The following is a 19,790-nucleotide window of genomic DNA, read 5'->3' on the forward strand; positions in this document are numbered from 1 at the left end:
TGAAAATTGTGTCTTTTAATTTTTACTTAAAAACCAAAGGAACTTTCTGGCCAACCTAATATATTTAAGTTACATCAGTTTCTTTAAGACAGTTATGATTATATAAAAATAAGCCACTTTCATTTTAAAAACATTTTTCATAAAACTATTCTTGAAATTTGTGCATTTTGGGTTTTATTTAATACGTGACCTTTTTCCTATGTGATAGACGTTAGCTCCTCTCATTCCTAATTTCACTATTCTTAAGCACTTGAACCCAGTACTTTTTGTAAAGGAGAGTTCTCTACTTTTCCCACTTCCCAGTTGTGGTGGATTGATATTGTACATGACTGTATTCAGCTTATCCCATTATGTGAGTTTGAAAACACTAGAACTGCTGTGTATGCTATTCAATAAAATGAGTTCATTGATTACAGCAAGTTCAAATGTTGTAAAAGTTTCTAAAATGCTTGCTTTCAATTTCTATCCTTGTCATGAATTTCCCAGACTGGCACTGGACTGGAGACTACACTTTGAGTAGTACTGACCTCTAATTAGTATTCATGATCATCACTCTTATTGGATTACCTTATCTTCTTCATCAACAGAGGTGCATGAATTATTTTAACTTCTCACTTCAAATAAATAAATATACACATGATATATGAACAATTATTAGGGACCTAATATGGGGTTGCAAAGAATCGGACATGACTGAGAGACTAAACTGAACTGAACTGTTATGTATGAGTATGTTAAATGGCTGGATGGCATCACCGACTTGATGGACATGAGTTTGGGTAAACTCCGGGAATTGGTGATGGACAGAGGGTCCTGGTGTGCTGTGATTCATGGGGTTACAAAGAGTCGGACAAGACTGAGGGACTGAACTGAACCGAACTGAATATGTTCCAAATCCTAATATGTTCCAAACAAATAACAATGAGCTAATATGTTCCAAATAGATGGGCAAATACATGGGGAAACAATGGAAACAATGACAGACTCTTTGGGGGGGAGCTCTAAAATCACTGCAGATGGTGACTGCAGCCATGAAATTAAAAGAAATTTGCTTCTTGAAAGAAAAGCTGTGACCAACCTAGACAGCATATTAAAAAGCAGAGACATTACTTTGCCAGCAAAGGTCCTAGTCTAGTCAAAGCTATGGTTTTTCCAGTAATATTGTATGGATGTGAGAGTTGGAATATAAAGAAAGCTGAGCACTAATTAATTGATGTTTTTGAACTATGGTGTTAGAGAAGACTCTTGAGAGTCCCTTGGACTGCAAAGAGATCAAACCAGTCATTACTCAAGGAAATCAGTCCTGAATATTCATGGAAGGACTGATGCTGAAGCTGAAACTCCAATGCTTTGGCCACCTGATGCAAAGAACTGACTCATTTGAAAGATCCCGATGCTGGAAAAGATTGAAGGTGGGAGGAGAGGGGGACGACAGAGGATGAGATGGTTGGATGGCATCACCGACTTGATGGACGTGAGTTTGAGTAAGCTCTGGGAGTTGGTGATAGACAGGGAGGCCTGGCATCCTATAGTCCATGGGGTCTCAAGGAGTCGGACACAACTGAGCGACTGAATTGAACTGAATATGTTCCAGATATCTTTTGTGTGAAATAATCTGATGAATAAAAAATATTTGATGATCTTTTTCCTCTTGGAGTTTAGTATCTAAGAGTTTGGATCTATAAAATTGTAATATAGTCATAATCTTTATCCATAAAGAATAGGTATGCAGAGGGTATGAGGAAGCAGACAAAGTATAGCCAAGCTCAGGGTTGGATTCTTAGACTAGAAGATATCTAAATTCAATCTTGAATAATAGTAAAACTAAGGGTAAGGATGAGCAAGAGTTCACAAAGGAATAAAGATAGATGGAATGGGTCCCTTTTTAAAAGGGTAATTATGAAGGGCTTTCTGCTAAGTGAAATAAGAGACAAATAGTATATGACATCACTTATATGTGGAATCTAAAAACAACAAATTGGTGAATATAACAAAAAAGAAACAGACTTACAGAGAACAAACTAGTGGTTACCAGGTGTGTGTAGGGGGAGGCAGTATAAAGATGGGGGAGTGGGAGGTACAAGCTGTTGGATATAAAATAAGCTCAAGGCTGTAAATGGAAGGTAACCTTTAAAACTTGTGTAAACATTTTTACAATTTAGGAAAAAACACAATGAGACATTACTACATATTCTCTAAAATGAATAAAAATAAAGCTTGAAAAAAAATGAAAGGGGTACTATGAATGCTTTGTTGAAATTTTCGGGAGAAGGCAACATTGGAACAGGAGCTAGGAGGCCATAGATTAGAATTGATAGGTGTACATTGCAGACGAGCCTGGGTAAATTACATCCTTAATTGGAAGTATGTAAGTGCCTATTAGAATTTCCACATCTGATTCATTGACAGAAGTTTCTTAGGCATAATAAGGATTTTATCATCTTATTCTTTGGTTGATAAAGCAATTCATCCTGACTGTAAAATAATGTTTCACATTTTTCCTGTGTAATCTAACCGGAAATTTCTGGTACTTTGACCACTCAATCACAAATGATATTTCATATTGCGAAACATATGGGTATACTAAGTACTTTTCTTCAACAGGTGATAGAATTTTGTGTGAAATATTTTGCTAAGAAAAAGATCAGGATGCAAGTGATTTAAAAAAAGAAAACATTTAAATCCTGAAATATTAAGCAGATAATGAAAGCAATGGGTTTTGAATTTCAACATTTCATAGCTAGATTAATTTTTAGAATTATTCTGTGTATATTGCTTCAAAATTTTTTGTAAAAAAGATGAGATGAGAAATAAATTTATGCACTTTTGCTTTCTCACGGTGTTAGGTGTCAAAAAGTGACAATATAAAAAAATCTTTTTCCTTAAGATAGCATTGAGGCTTTAAAATTTGCTTTTATTTTTATGTTTGGTAATATCAATCTTTTGGTATCTTGAAGAGTAGATATTATTCAAAAGACAGGTATTTAAAATGATTATTTTGGCATTTTATTTGCTTTTATCTCTAAACCTAATTAATTATTTTTTTGTATCTTTCAGCCAAACAATCATGATAGCATGTGTCAGCCCTTCAGACAGAGATTTTATGGAAACTTTAAATACCCTGAAATATGCCAATCGAGCTAGAAATATCAAGAACAAAGTAATGGTCAATCAAGACAGAGCTAGTCAGCAGATCAATGCGCTCCGTAGTGAGATAACACGACTTCAGATGGAACTTATGGAGTATAAAACAGTAAGTTAATGATTTTGCATTTTGTGTACACAGTGATACCTTTCTGTGATGGCTTTCACATATGTCTCTGGAGTCTCTTGTCATAATGGTGACATCTTTCCTTTTAGGGGTAGAATTCTATGGTTTTCTTTGTGGGTAACCTTTAAATAATGTTCAGTCTAACAACTTGGTCAGCCTCTTGTTTCAAAAGACTACTTTCTCAATCAAATTCTTTAGTGACATGCTCAATGAAGTGATGTAGTAGAGGGAAAAGGAACTCTTGCCTTGAGGCTATTAAGGCAAAAGGGCTCTTGGTTGTAGAATTACACAGTCCTACAGTATCCTTTCGGAGAAGGCAGTGGCACCCCACTCCAGTACTCTTGCCTGGAAAATCCCATGGACGGAGGAGCCTGGAAGGCTGCAGTCCATGGGGTTGCTGAGGGTTGGACACGACTGAGCAACTTCACTTTCACTTTTAACTTTCATGCATTGGAGAAGGAAATGGCAACCCACTCCAGTGTTCTTGCCCGGAGAATCCCAGGGATGGAGGAGCCTGGTGGGCTGCCGTCTATGGGGTCGCACAGAGTCGGACACGACTGAAGCGACTTAGCAGCCACAGCAGCAGTATCCTTTAACAAAACTCTAGTTAGAACATCTCAGCCAACAAGGAAATAACTTTTCTTTTCTAGGGCAAAAGAATAATTGATGAAGAGGGTGTGGAAAGCATCAATGACATGTTTCATGAGAATGCAATGCTACAGACTGAAAATAACAACCTGCGTGTAAGAATTAAAGCCATGCAAGAGACAGTTGATGCACTGAGGACCAGAATCACACAGCTTGTTAGTGACCAGGCCAACCAAGTTCTTGTCCGAGCAGGTTTGTGTGTAGACTGTGGAATGAGTGAGGGATTACTTTTGGAGGGCAGGAAATAGTCTTCATGGTTTTTAATTTCATGGAATAGTTGAAGTAAAGATGTCAGTTTCTGTGATTTTAAGTTAATGTTTAATTTATAAATAATACATTCTTATAGAAATGAAATGTGTCTTTGCTTCATCATATTGTCTTTCTGCTCATGGAATTAAGGGCAGGAAATTTGCTGTTTAAATTATGTTTCAAAGCATTATTGTTTGTTTCCATAACCTTGTTTTTCTCTTATTCTTTTCTGTTGAATTTTAAAGGAAATTCTTTTTTTATTAACTTTTATTGGAGCATATAGTTGATTTACAATGTTGTGTTAGTTTCTGCTGTACAGCAAAGTGAATGTTACACATATACATATATTCTCTCATTTTTAGATTTTTTCCTCTGTAGGTCATTACAGAGAACTGAATAGAGTGCCTTGTGCTATACAGTAGGTTCATATCTATTTTTAAATATAGCGGTGTGTATATATATATATATGTCAATGTCAATTTTTATTTTTAAATATAGCGGTGTGTGTATATATATATATGTCAATGTCAATCTCCCAGTTTATTCTTTCCCCCTTTCCTTATTTTTTCTTGCAGGTGAAGGGAATGAGGAGATTAGTAATATGATTCATAATTATATTAAAGAAATTGAAGATCTCAGGTATAGTTTATATTCTGCAATATATAATGCACATATTTGGGTTTTGCAGTGAAGTATTATTGCTACTATTTATTTGTTGGGCTTATTTTGTGTAGGGCTTCCCAGGTGGTGCTAGTAATAACCTGCCTGCCACTGCAGGAGACATGAGATGTGGGTTTGATCCCTGGATTGGGAAGATCCTTTGGAGGAGGGCACGGCAACCCACTCCAGTATTCTTGCCTGGGGAATTTCATGGACAGAGGAGCCTGGCTGGCTACAGTCCATAGGGTTGTAACTATTCACAGTGATATTTTGGTCACCTCTTTGGTCAGGTTAACTTTAGGGGAATAGGTCAAATTGAAGCCAAAGTGAAGTCACTCAGTCCTGTCCGACTCTTTGTGACCCCATGGACTGTAGCCTACCAGGCTTCTCCATCCATGGGATTTTCCAGGCAAAAATACTGGAGTAGGTTGCCATTTCCTTCTCCAGGGGATATTCCCGACCCAGGGCTCGAACCCAGGTCTCCTGCAATGCAAGCCAGATGCTTTACCCTCTGAGCCACCAAGGGAATAGTTACTTACCTGTAATGAAACATATGGGAACATAATGTCACAAACTACTTTCTTATTCTCACATTATCTTCCTGTGTTCTTCTACTACTCTAGTTATTATACCCTTAATTAGAAACTTACCAAACCTTATATCAGGATAGGCATAATTGATGTCATGGAGTTGCCTCCTTGTACTCCTCACCCTCCATTTGGGAATGCTCAATACCAATAAGTCATCCCTAATTTTAAAAATTTCCCATTACTCCTGTTCCTTTATACTTCCCCAGCTGTCTTTTATGAGTGAGTTATTGCATCCGTATAATTTGCCTGCCCCTGGTACATATAAAGCTCATTCATCACTCACATTTCACACATGTACAGCAAATACTCACTGTAGGCCAAGCATCACGCCATGGATTGAACAAGTATGACATAAACAAGGAGTTTACAGCCTACTTGGGTCAACTTACATAAATAGTCACATGTTGTAAATGGGATGACCAGAATTGGTAAATGGAACACCCACACCTGTTGTGGGAATGTGGAGGGGACCACTGAGCACAGATTATGAGAATAAAGGTCAGAAAGATGATCAAGAACAAGAATTATTTCTGTAATATTTTCAGGTTCCATTATTTGCCCAGTTGGCTGAGCTGCTTTCTTGAAGTAAAACTACAGTCAGCTCCATCGGGAGCATCTAAATAAATCAGAACTCACTTCTGCTATCCATATGCAGAAAATAATCAAGTGAAAGATCATCTTTCACAGCTACCCTAACAATTCTCTATCTTGTGTTTGTCTTCTCTTTCCCTTTCTCTTCCTGTAGCTATTTTAGAGATACTTAAACAGAGATGAGTAGTTTTTCTACTATTTCTGCCTCCATAAGGCACACCAGATCCCTTAAATGCTTCAAAAAGTAAAAACTGATGAGAAAACATCTGATGTAGAAATCAGTTCAGTTCAGTTCAGTCGCTCAGTCGTGTCCGACTCTTTGCGACCCCATGAACCACAGCACACCAGGCCTCCCTGTCCATCACCAACTCCCGGAGTTCACTCAAACTCATGTCAATGGAGTCGGTGATGCCATCCAGCCATCTCATTCTCTGTCGTCCCCGTCTCCTCCCGCCCCCAATCCCAAAGATACTCCAATTGTTGTTCACTCAGTTATGTCTGACTCTTTGTGACCCTGTGGACTGCAGCATGCGAGGCTTCCCCGTTCTTCACTATCTCTTGGAGTTTGCTCAAACTCATATCCATTGAGGTGATGATGCCATCCAACCATCTCATCCTCTGTCGCCACCTTCTCCTCTTGCCCTCAATCTTCCCAGCATCAGGGGCCTTTACAGTTTGTAGACTCTTCACATCAGTTGATCAAAGTATTGGAGCTTTAGCATCAATCCTTCCATGAATATTCAGCATTGATTTCCTTTAGGATTGACTGGTTTGATCTCCTTGCTGTCCAAGGGACTCTCAAGAGTCTTCTCCAGCACCACAATTGGAAAGCATCAATTCTTTGGTGCTCAGCCTCCTTTATGGTGAGACCCTCACATCAATACATGACTACTAGAAAAACCATAACATTGATTATATGGACCTTTGTCAGCAAAGTCATGTCTCTGCTAAATTTTAATAACACTGCCTCGGTTTGTCATAGCTTTTCTTCCAAGGAGCAAGCGTCTTTTAATTTCATGGCTGCAGTCACTGTCTGCAGTGATTTTGGAACCCAAGAAAATAAAGTCTGTCACTATTTCCATTTTTTCCCCATCCATTTGCCTTGAAGTGATGGGACTAGATGCCATGATCTTAGTTTTCTGAATGTTGAGTTTGAATTTATTCTGTTTGTATATTTCCAAACTTTACCTTTTTGATGGAGAACTTTGGAGCCTTAGGTTATAGTTTTGGTCAGCAACCCAACCTGGGCTTGTAATTTCCATCTTTATTGGCAATGATCTTTCCTGCCCACTGCCAAAACCTTGTTCTCTGACCAGTCTCCAGTCCTTCCTGACTCTTTAGAGTCTGTCTTTACCATTCCTTCTGACAAAACTAATCTCTTTTAGTACCTAAAGATACTTTTTCTTCTCCTATTTGCTTCTTTTTATCTTTTTTTATTTTCTTGGCATTGGTCAGTTGTCAGGTTGATCCATACTCTGGTTCTTGGGCTACATTTTCTCTCCTCCTTCCTGCTATTCTAAGACTGGGTCTAAGCTTGATCTCACTATTTGGTGAATGGCTTGACTAGTGTCACTATTTCCTAGAAAACTGACTAAATCATTTCTATTCCTTCTAGTAGCTAACAGAAGCATCTTATATCTTTTTTTTCTTTAAGTTCTTGAGTTAAGACTATTGCCTAAGTCATCTAGAGAACAATGATGACTCTTAGGCCTTGAGTTCGGTTGGTCATCAAATCTTTTGTGATATGGGTTAAGAGTTTATTCCACTTTCCCAACTTTTATTTGATGGCTCTTTAATTCAGTTTGTCCCACTCATAAGGAGTATTCTTCTACAATCTCAGTACTGTAATTTGTCATGTAAATGTAATTTACATATGGAATAAACTTAAATAAGCTTTGAATTTAAATTGTTACCTGGATTGAAAATTTTAAGCTTCTGTCTATTAAGTGTATGAACTTGAACAAATTACCTAACATCTTTGATCTTTAGTGTTCATTTGTAAAAATGAGATAATGCCCACTAGTGTCAAAGAATTTTTGTTGTTATTGTTGTTCAGTCACTAGGTCATTTTAAAATCTTTTCGACCCCATTGACTACAGCTTGCCAGGTTTCCCTGTCCTTCACTATCTCCCAGAGTTTGCTCAGATTCATGCCCTTTGAGTCAGTGATACTATCTCGCCATCTCATGTTCTGTTGCCCCCTTCTCCTTTACCTTCAGTCTTTCCCAGTATCAGGGTGTTTTCCAGTGAGTCGGCTCTTTGAATCAGATGGCCAAAGTATTGGAGCTTCATCTTCAGCAGCAGTCCTTCTAGTGAATAATCAGGGTTGCTTTCCTTTGGGATTGACTGGTCTGACGTCCTTGCAGTCCAAGGGATGATCAAGGGTCTTCTCCAGCACCACAATTCTTTAACTCTCAGCCCTCTTTATGGTCCAGCTCTCACATCCATACTTGACTACTGGAAAGACTATAACATTGACAATACGGAACTTTGCAACTTTGTTGGCAAAGTAATGTCTTTGCTTTTCAATATGCTGTCAAGATTTGTCATAGCTTTTCTTCCAGGGAGCAAACATCTTTTAATTTCATGGCTGCAGTCACCATCGGCAGTGACTCTGGAGCCCAAGATAATAAAATCTGTCACTGCTTCCACTTTTTCCTCTTCTATTTGCCATGAAGTGATGGGACCAGATGCCACGATCTTGGTTTTTTGAATGTTGAGTTTTAAGCCAGCTTCTTCACTCTTCTTTTTCACTTTCATAAAGAGGCTCTTTAGTTCCTCTTTCCTTTCTGCTATTAGAGTGGTATCATCTGCATATCTGAGTTTATTGATATTTCTCCTGGCAATCTTGATTCCAGCTTGTGATTCATCCAGCCAGGCACTTTGTATAGTTCTTCTATGTATTCTTGCCACCTCTTTTTAATCTCTTCTGTTCTGTTTGGTCCTTGCCATTTCTATCCTTTATTTTACACATCTTTGTGTGAAATGTTCCCTTGTTATCTCCCATTTTCTTGAAGATATATCTAGTCTTGACCATTCTATTGTCTTCTTATACTCCTTTACACTGTTTAGTTAAGAAGGCATTCTTACCTCTCCTTGATATGCTCGAACTCTACGTTCAGCTGGGTATATCTTTCCCTCTCTCCCTTGCTTTTTGCTTCTCTTCTTTACTCAGTTCAGGTCAGTTCAGTCCAGTTGCTCAGTCGTGTCCGACTCTTTGTGACCCCATGAATGGAGAACACCAGGCCTCCCTGTCCATCACCAACTTCTGGAGTTCACTCAAACTCATGTGCATCAAGTCAGTGATACCATCCAGCTATCTCATCCTCTGTCGTCCCCTTCTCCTCCTGCCCCCAATCCCTCCCAGCATCAGGGTCTTCTCCAATGAGTCAACTCTTCTCATGAGGTGGCCAAAGTATTGGAGTTTCAGCCTCAGCATCAGTCCTTCCAATGAACACCAAGGCCTGGTCTCCTTTAGAATGGACTAGTTAGATCTCCTTGCAGTCCAAGGGACTCTCAAGAGTCTTCTCCAGCACCACAATTCAAAGCATCAATTCTTCGGCACCCAGCTTTCTTCACAGTCCAACTCTCACATCCATACATGACCACGGAAAAACCATAGCCTTGACTAGACGGACCTTTTTTGGCAGAGTAATATCTCTGCTTTTTAATATGCTGTTTAGGTTGGTCATAACTTTCCTTCCAAGGAGTAAGCGTCTTTTAATTTCATGGCTGCAATCACCATCTGCAGTGATTTTGGAGCCCAAAAAATTAAAGTCTGACACTGTTTCCACTGTTTCCCCATCTATTTCCCAAGAAGTGATGGTGTAAAGCTTCCTCAGACACCACTTTATTTTCTTGCATTTCTTTTTCTTTGGGATGATTTTGGTTACCATCTCCTGAACAGTACTATGAACTGAAGTTCTTCAAGCACAGTCTGCCAGATCTAATCCCTTGAATCTGTTCATCACTTCCACTGTGTAATCATAAGGGATTTGATTTAGGTCACACCTGAATGGCCTAGTGGTTTTCCCTACTTTCTTCAATTAAGCCTGAATTTTGCAATAAACAGCTGATGATCTGAGCCTCAGTCAGCTCCAGGCCTTGTTTTTGCTGACTATATAGAGCTTTTCCACCTCTGGCTGCAAATATAATCAGTCTGATTTCAGTATTGACCATTTGGTGATGTCCATGTGTAGAGTTATCTCTTGTGTTGTTGGAAGAGGATGTTTGCTATGACTAGCATGTTATCTTAAAAAAACTCTGTTAGCCTTTGCCCTGCTTCATTTTGTACTCCAAGGCCAAATTTGCTGGTCATTTCAGGTATCTCTTGACTTCTTACATTTGCATTCCAGTCCTCTTTGATGAAAAGGACATCTCTTTTTTGTTTTAGTTATAGAAGGTCTTATAGGTCTTCATAGAACCATTCAGCTGCTGCTTCTTCAGCATAGTGGCTGGATCATAGACTTGGATTATTGTGATTTTGAATGATTTGCCTTGGAAATGAACTGAGATCATTCTGTCGTTTTTGAAACTGCACCCAAGTACTGCATTTCAGATCCTTATGTTGACTATGAGGAGTACTCTGTTTCTTCTGAAGAATTCTTGTCCACAGTATAAAGATAATGGTCATCTGAATTAAATTCATCCATTCCCATCCATATTAGTTCACTGATTCCTAAGATATTGATGTTCATTCTTCCCATCTCCTGCTTGACCACATCCAATTTACCTTGATTAATAGACCTAACATTCCTGGTTCCTATGCAATATTGTTCTTTATAGCATTGGACTTTACTTTCACCACCAGACACATTCACAACTGTGCATCATTTCTACTTTGGCCCTGCCTCTTCATTCTTTCTGGAGCTGTTAGTAATTGCCCTCTGCCTTTCCCCAGTAGCTCACTGGACACCTTCTGACCTGGGAGGCTCATCTTGCAGTGTGATATCTTTTTGCCTTATCACACTGTTTGTGGGTTTCCTGTGGCAAGAATACTGGAGTGGTCTGCCATTCTCTGGTGGCTCAGTTGGTAGAAAATCTCCCTGCAGTGCGGGAGAACCAGGTTTGATCCCTGGGTGGAGAAGACTCCTTGGAGAGGGAATGGCAATCCACTCCAGTATTCTTGACTGGAAAATCCAATGGACAGAGTGGCCTGGTGAGCTATAGTCAGTGGGGTCCAAAAGAGTCAGACATGACTTAGTGACTAAACCACCACTTGTCATTCCCTTCTCCAGTTGACCACATTGAACCATGAACTATGAACCTCTTGGGTGGCCCTGCACAGCATGGCTTATTGCTTCATTGAGTTACACAAGCCCCTTTGCCATGACAAAACTGTGATTCATGAAGAGGAAAGAATTATTTTGGGGCTCCAATAAAAGGACAGGATATATAAAATCTTAAATTGAAAAATGCTATAAAGGTCTAACATGTTATTACTACTTAGTTATAAGTTCTCACATTGTATTTTTATCTACCAAATTCTACTCTAGTCCATATTTTAATCAATAATTTCTCTTAGAAAGGCATTCATTCACAGCTTTTTAATGCAGATTATGTCAATGTATTGCCCCACATGGGAATGTTTATATTTTAAGTCTTATCATTTTAATTATAAAATTACTAGTTACCTTTTAATAAACTTATACATCACATTATTTGTTGTGAAATGATAATAGTCACTAATTAATCCTAGTTTTCTGAGGTTTAAAGTTTTTGTAGAAATTTCTGAAAATATAGAAAAGTATTAAAAAAGTTAAAATCATCCAGAGTCATCATTCTAAGAACTGATGTTTCATTTTTGTATATCACAAAATATATTTATTTTTTTCAATGCATACTTTTGTAAAATTTTTATCACATTGTATATATTGTTTTGCTATCTATTCTTTGAAATATGATATTCTGTTCAGTTCAGTTCAGTTCAGTCACTCAGTCGTGTCCGACTCTCTGCGATCCCATGAATCACAGCACGCCAGGCCTCCCTGTCCATCACCAACTCCCGGAGTTCACTCAAACTCATGTCGACAGAGTCGGTGATGCCATCCAGCCATCTTAAAATGCTATTAAATATTTTTTCTAACATGAGTTTTGCAGGGCTCCATGAGTACTATCTCATGGTTGTAGTTGATTTAACTGAACACCTACAATTAGATAATTATATTTTTTCAATTTTTAAATAAGAATAGTTACTATTTGTTAAAATGTTCCCAGATAAATTTTAAATTCATTGTGTATCATCCTCATAACTGTGCTAGAGAAGTATATATTTTCATCTCTTTTATGGAAGAAAAAGTGGAAGCTTTAGCAGCAGCATCTTTTAGGGTTCAGTGAGTGATAAAGCTGAGATTGAACTGTCAGTTTTCCTGTGTACTTCTCCTTATGCCTCACTGATTGGTCTCCAATTTAATGAAATGCAGACAGCAACAAATGTGTGGGTGGGTAAGTGGAAAGAGAAGAAATTGCAAAGAGATGTTATCTCTACAGCCCTCACAGAAAGCGGGAGTGTGGTGTGGGATTAGTGGAGTTGGAGGTGAGCCCTAAGGGTTTCAGCCTTTATTAGCACCAGGACTGAAGCATTAAAAATATGCCCTTACCAAATGCAAACTGTTAAAATCTGGTACTAATAAACACAGATTATCTGATTATTATATAAATGAGCCAATTAAAAACAGGTCATTATTGATACCTAATTTGTATTTTCAGTCATTCTTAGCATTCACTATTATGTACTCGGGCTCTAGCTAGATATTGAAAATATGAAAAAGTGTAAATTTTGACTTTGAGTTTTTATCTTTAAGCTGAGTTTTTATACTTAGGTTGACTTCTTATTAAAAAATAACAGCCTTATATTCAGAATTTTCTTTAAATTGATTTTGAAATCATTTAATTTAGAAGTGTGTACATTTAACACTTTTAAACATTTAAATTTTAAACAATTTTAAACATTTAAAATTTAAGCTATTTAACAATTTTAAAACATTGTAGCTGTTGCGACTGGATATAAAGTAAAACAATTTCATTAAAGAATATATAGAACATATAAAATATATTCACTGATTTGTGTATATTCTGTCTCTAACTGATTTCAGTGGTGTCAGGAATAATTTTGGTAGACAGTGAAAAAACAGAGCTGACTGTGTCTTCTAGAGCTCAGTAGCTGCAAATAATCTAGCATCTTCCTCTGAAATATTTGAACTTATGCGAAAGTACATAGTAATATAGTTTTGAGACAGAGAGGAGTACATGCTAGTAGTAGAACTAGCATATAGCATTTTCTCCTTATAGCTCTGCCTCAGTCACTCTTGGCCTTCCCAGGTGGTGCTAGTGGTAAAGAACCTGCCTGGCAATGCAGGAAACATAAGAGATGTGGGTTCTGTCCCTGGATTGGAAAGATCCCCTGGAGAAGGGCATGGCACCCACTCCAATATTCTTGCCTGGAGAATCCTCTGGACAGAGGAGGCTAATGGGCTACAGTCCATAGGGTCTCACAGTGTTGGACACCAGCGAAGCTATTTAGCATGCGTTCAGTCATCCTTGCTCCAAATTGACCTGGGAAATGTATTATATTGAGATCTATAATCATGTTCATGATAATTTAAATTAAATGAACTTAAGGAACTGGCCTAGAGTAGTCTTTGAATCCCTTGTAATCTCAAGAATCAAGGTTCTTTTAGGATTTCATCATTCAGTGTTTTTGCGTTTTACTAACAGCACTTGCATTATTCTCCTGTCATTGTGAGGACCATTTGAGCAAACAAAAGAATGCTTTCAATTATCAGACTCAGGTTTCCTTGGTGATTTTGTCTTTTCCTTTACCATATTCAGGAAACAGATATCTTTCAACCAGTTAGGGGTATGTTTGACTAACTATTTGGAAACGTTATTATAACATGATGAATAACGAATGGAAGGAAGGGACCCATGCTGCTTCTACATTTTAAGTTTAAATGATGGGTTTACAAAGCCAGAATAACAAATGTCTATTGGCCAGAATGCCAGTAATCTAATTATCACTTGCACTTTTGAGCACAGATGTTACTTCAAATTTATAATTATTTAATCAGGGAAGTTTTAAAAATATCTCAAACACTAAAGTTTGTGAACACATTTTTTAAAAAACTGTAGCTTGTAGCAGTGTTGAAATACGTTTTGGGAAATGTTTTAGCTTGCAAAACAACTCATTTAATGTGTTCGCCATTTATTCCTAGAGTTGTCCAGTTTGCAAAGATAAAAGGTAGAATAGTACTTGCTGGGGACTCGGAGGAGAGGGGAATGAGAGGTTATAGTGTATTTTATAAGATGGGTACAGAGTTTCAGTTGGAGAAGATAGAAAAGTCTGAAGGTAGATGGTAGCAGTGGTTGTACAACAGTGTGGATGTACTTTGTGCTGTAGAACTGTACATCTAAGAGACAGAGAGGTAAATTTTATGTTATGTATTATTTCCACAGTAATAAAATGTTTACAACTGAAATATATTTTTATTCACTAGGGCAAAATTATTAGAAAGTGAAGCAGTGAATGAAAATCTTCGGAAAAACTTGACAAGAGCCACATCAAGATCACCATATTTCAGCGGATCATCAGCTTTCTCCCCTTCTATAGTATCCTCAGATAAAGAGACCATTGAGATTATAGACCTAGCTAAGAAAGATTTAGAGAAGCTGAAAAGAAAAGAAAAGAAGAAGAAAAAAAGGTAGTGTTATAAAATCACTTCTATATGAATCTCTATTCTTCTCACTTTTAAGGATATTTTAATTTGCAGTTGCAATGAGTATATATAACCTCATATTAAAAAATGAAGTGTCATTTAACATAGATTATAATTATATACTTTTAAAGATTTATCTCTTCCTTATATGTAAAAAATTAATTTAATTACAATAATACGGTAGTGAATTTTATTTAGACTATGGCAAGGTAAAATTACTATTAGAAATTATTTTATTATTTCTTCAAATAGCTGTCTTTGCATTCCATTCATTTTTTCTGCAAAGCTTTTCTATCATTACTTAGTATTTTCATTTTTTTCCATTTTCTAATGCAGTTAAATAGTCTCACTGATATATTCTGCTTCCTGTCTAGATTAGTTCAACTAAAGGCTAAATTAATTCATCAGGCTGTCATTTAATGTCATTTGGTCTCTTAAGTATTTTCAGCAGGACTTCTGATTTGATTATGTCAAAGTTATTTATGTTATTTCAGACTTTCTGACTCTTCCAACAAGGAGTTACTCAGCTTTTCACCACTGTTCTAAGCTTCCTTTTCCTTGCATCCTGGTAGTATCTCCCTCTGAAATCAACTGGATGCAAAGAAGAGGAGGAAAATTATAACCACATGTAATGTGCGAGTGGTAAAGACCTCGTAAATTGTGTACATGTTTACATATTGATTCTATGGTGCAGTCAAATTACTTACATAGAATATATTTTAAACATGCTGGTCAAATTAATTTTAAGCATTTTTGGCTAGATATTCCAAAGGGGAATAGAATATCTTATTTGTTAAATAGCTTGTTTCGGAAGTGCACTTTGTAGAATTATTATTGATATTTGATCTAGTGCTGCTTTGCTCTGTTTATTTAGACATTTATTTTGGCAACCAGGCATATCTTCCTTGAAAAGTCTGTTGACTAAAGTTGTTAAAGGTTCAGACTCTCAGAATTAATTCTGCTGTGTGTCCTTGAGTTAAGAAGGGATTATTAGAATAATTACAAAAAAAAAGAATAATTAAAACCAGGAATTGCACATCTATGGTCTTAGGAGCATTGTAATTGCAATTGCATCCTTGAGATACTAATGTCTTAATAGGTATTGCTCATGAGTGGTTGATTATGGCAGCATTAGAAATATATCATGATGAGTTTTTATGTAGGGCACTTAAAACTATAATAGTGTTCACAGAATTATCAAAACTGGTGTGACTCAACATACTGTGGAAATGAAAATGAGACCTTTGCATATAACTTATCATTTATTTGTAAAATTCAGTTGTGTAGTTGGTCAAAATGTGAAATGGTATGACTTGTTTTTAAAGGTGTAGGTAGTTTGGGTTCATGAACAGTAAGCAAGGATATATTTCTCAAGGTCATGAGTTGATTCTGCTCTTTCATTTTGAGGTAAATTTAGATATGTTACCATAGTCACCAGTTGGGTATGAATAATAAATAATAGGGATCCCATTAGAAACCTAGGCTCTTTTGACATTTTTATAGTGATCATAGATACCATAAATTAATACCTCTGATACAGGTTATTTTTGTAACAATGCAAAGTTGTAAGCATTTTGATTGATAAATATTACTATTTTAATCAGCTTGATAAAGCATTTCATTTATCACCAATAACTTTTAGCTGTATGTATACGTAATATAAATTCTTATTTTAAAAATGTTAGTAAGCTCTCATTTTAGCTAATGGGTCTTTTGTTACGGTTGAAACAAAAATAATAAACAAAGAGGTCCAGAAATCTTTAGAATGATAGCAACTTTACTGAAGTTAGTGATTAGTCTCTGTAGGAACTCTTTGGAGGCAGTAGGTCCTGTTTAGATGTATTGATTCTGGTTGAGTTGTCTTACTTGCTGCATATTTATTTATTTATCAAATAGAGCATTGCAAGATTTGGTGCTACCTCAACTTTGCATATACAGTGAGTTCCATTTAAAATTGTTTGCAACTTGGAACTAATTTTTCTCTAGAAATTATTACAAATGTATAATGTCCAGATTTCCTAACTCATACACATAACATGATATTTATTCATTTTATAGCATAATACAAGCAATTCAAAAAGGAATAGGGAAAGGAAAGTAGCAGAGGGAAAAAATGAATTTCTGCCTTAGCCAATCTCTCTTATTCCTACTTAGTGTCCCAATGGTGCCTTGATTCATTCCTCCCTTATGAGGTCAGTTCTCATGTAATTCTTCCCTAGTCCAAAGCACTCCCAATTTCAAAATCATCTACTTCTCTCATCTCCTTAAATTCAAAGTTGGAAACAAAGCTATCTGACTAAAGGAACTCATGCCAGTGGAAATGACTTATAACTAAGAAGATTCCTCTAGGGAGATTTGTAATTTTGAAAGAGAAAGCATTAATCCAACTATTGAAAATGTGGGCAGCAATCTCATGAAAATTAAATGGTGTAGGGAAGATTTTTTTTTTTAACACCCCTTTTTGGTTGAGAGTTTCCAAAACCTATCTGGAGTTTGGCCTTTAGGTTCAGTTTTGCTCAGTTGTCCCAGTTCTCATAGCTGCTTTCGTTTCTCCCACTGAATCTGCAAATTTTTTAGAAGCTCCGTGTCTTTTAATTTACTTTGTTTTGTGTTGTTAGCATTTGGTTGTAGTTACTACAGGGCTTCTGACACTGTAAGTGTTGGTTGGAAGAATGATAACTATATCATTTTTAAGTCAGAAGCTATGTTTGTTTTCAAGGAATATGCCCTAAATCATGTTTTATGTGAATGTTTCACCCTCTTATGCATCAAAGTTTTTATCTAAACTACAACCAATTGTTAATATGTGTGGTTTAAAGGTTGGCTCTTCTGCCTTTCTGTGCTTGTTTTCTGTTGAACTGTAAAATAATCCAAGTGTAGACAGTAAGCAGGTAAGGAAGAATAATTGAATGGGCAACATTGCCTATTTCTATTATTTAGTTATACAAATGTTAGAATGGTTAGCAAGATTTGTCACAGGCCCCACACCCCATTTAACTTTGGAAGAACATAATAATGGAACTAAATGAAATAAAGACCGTACTCCTTTAAATTATGGAGAATTACCAGATTATTAGTTTACATCTCTGTCCCTCTACTGTCTTTGGAACTATTGATTGCAGTTTTTTGTTTTTTTTTTTTTAAAGAAGCAACTGGGGAGGCATCTAAAGTTTATCTGTTTATTAGCTCATATCATCCATGTGTTTTAATATAGCTCTCTTGTGTAAGGTAAACAAAATTTCTTCATGTTGAAAATAGAAAATCAGGACTGTTTGCCAGGGAACCATATTCTTTGAGCCAATATAGCTCATTACAGTCACTATAAGCCTAGATTTTTTTTTCTTTTTTTGTGTATATGGATAAATAAAATTTGCCTTTTACACTATAATCCCCATATTTTGGATATCTAGCTTTAAATGATTTGCATTATATCAATAAAAAATTCTGTCATTCATCAGACTGCATTATGTTTGTATTTAGTGGTGTCAGGTTGAAACTCTAGAAACTCTAGAGAGATTTCTTAAGCAATGGCTTTTCTTTCCCTTTTTTAGCCATTATACTGGACATTTTGATCCCTGATGAATATCACTGCAAAATTTTTTCTCAGAAAGATTGCTAGTCTCTTCTTGCAACAGCAGTTTATAAGTTGATTGTGAAAACAATCACAGACCTGTGAATTAAAATCACATTATAAAATTAAAATGAGAAATGCCTTGATGAAATGATGCATTACTAAGACTCCATCTCTTTACTTAAAAATATTGATGATTCTGAAAAGTATTTTTGGAATTGCAGACAGAAGTGTACTATGTCAAGATTGCTATATGCTTAATCAGAGCCTAGCACATCTATTTCTATCTTTTTGTCTACATGAGAGATAATGGGTATTCAGTACATTCCATTGAGTAAAGATTCCCAATTCTGTGTACTGAATATTCTTTAAACTTCAAACTTCTAAATACATATTTATAGTTTTTCTCATAGTTTCCTGGTTAAAAAATAATCTTACTAATGAAAAGTACTACATTTCCCATTTTACTGCAGCCTTTGCCTTAGATATAACCTTTTGATAGTCTAGTAATTAGTACAGTGATATTAATTTCAGTTAATAAAATTATAATTTTCCACTGATATCATAACAACCATATTCATTTGACCATAATACCATTTCATATATAATTCTGAAATAGAATTTTTAGTGATGTTCATGTGTAGTGTATTAAAATATAAAACAAGTTTAAAAATTAGTATCCTAGTATATAGTATTAATGGTATTTTCATATTATGGTATAAAGGCATTACTTTTCGAAGCTCTTTAAATGATGCCATAAAAAAGTCTTTTTTAAAGGTTTTAAAGGAAGACAGTATCATTGAAAGTGAGCTTTTCTTTTATTTTTGGAAGCTGAGAAAATTGATCCATTTCAGGTTAAGAAAAGCAATGGCATCCAAATACTCGTACTATTTATCAGCTTCATAAATTGAGAATGTACATTTTACTGCTGAGTAATTTCAACTGATAGTCTATATACTCTTCTTAGATATATTGCTGCTTGTTTTTCTACTTACTTTTTATTTATACAAAATGTATTGCCTTTTTACTGTGTATTGTCCTTTGATGATATCTTTTAAAATTTATTTTAAAGTCTTCAAGCTCATGTATCATTTTTACCTTCTTATCACTTTCGCTTTTTACTGTCTGGTTTGTCCTTCATTGGCTTGGCCTTCCAATACTGTGCCTCGTGATTTTGAAGGCTACAGAAACTTGAGGAAAGCAATCGAGAAGAAAGAAGGTTGGAATATTTTCCAGGTTTTTTATTAAAATGTCATTTAAATACTTAGTTGCCATTCACAAGGATATGTGTTGTAGAATTATATTTCAGACTATATTAGCTTGGTGTTCCTAAAAATAATGATGATCTTATAAAATTAACAAAAACACTGAAAATATAAAAACTACTTTTTGAGAAAAAAACCCACACCAGTTATATGAATTAAAATTCAGGCAATTTCATGTGAATTTAGTATAGACTATTATAATTTTTATGGCTAAAAATGACCCAAGAACCCC

At 36.0% G+C, this 19,790-nt stretch overlaps 1 protein-coding gene across 13 annotated transcripts in view; it reads left to right on the forward strand.

The window, feature by feature from the left end:
• Positions 1-19,790, forward strand: part of KIF21A (kinesin family member 21A) — a 188,409-nt gene that overhangs the window by 115,901 nt on the left and 52,718 nt on the right. For 8 of the 13 annotated variants that reach the window (XM_055396517.2, XM_055396525.2, XM_055396518.2 and 5 more), the window contains exons 8-12: positions 3,058-3,253; positions 3,922-4,111; positions 4,744-4,807; positions 14,504-14,707; positions 19,474-19,512. In XM_055396517.2, coding sequence (XP_055252492.2) covers positions 3,058-3,253; positions 3,922-4,111; positions 4,744-4,807; positions 14,504-14,707; positions 19,474-19,512 — 693 coding nt within the window. The remainder of the gene's footprint in view (positions 1-3,057; positions 3,254-3,921; positions 4,112-4,743; positions 4,808-14,503; positions 14,708-19,473; positions 19,513-19,790) is intronic. The other 5 variants (XM_055396521.2, XM_055396528.2, XM_088836977.1 and 2 more) reach the window with 1 other exon arrangement.

The sequence above is a fragment of the Moschus berezovskii genome, chromosome 6, assembly GCF_049115385.1.
Source record: "Moschus berezovskii isolate FMDL1 chromosome 6, NW_MosBer_1.0, whole genome shotgun sequence".
NCBI classification, from domain to species: domain Eukaryota; kingdom Metazoa; phylum Chordata; class Mammalia; order Artiodactyla; family Moschidae; genus Moschus; species Moschus berezovskii.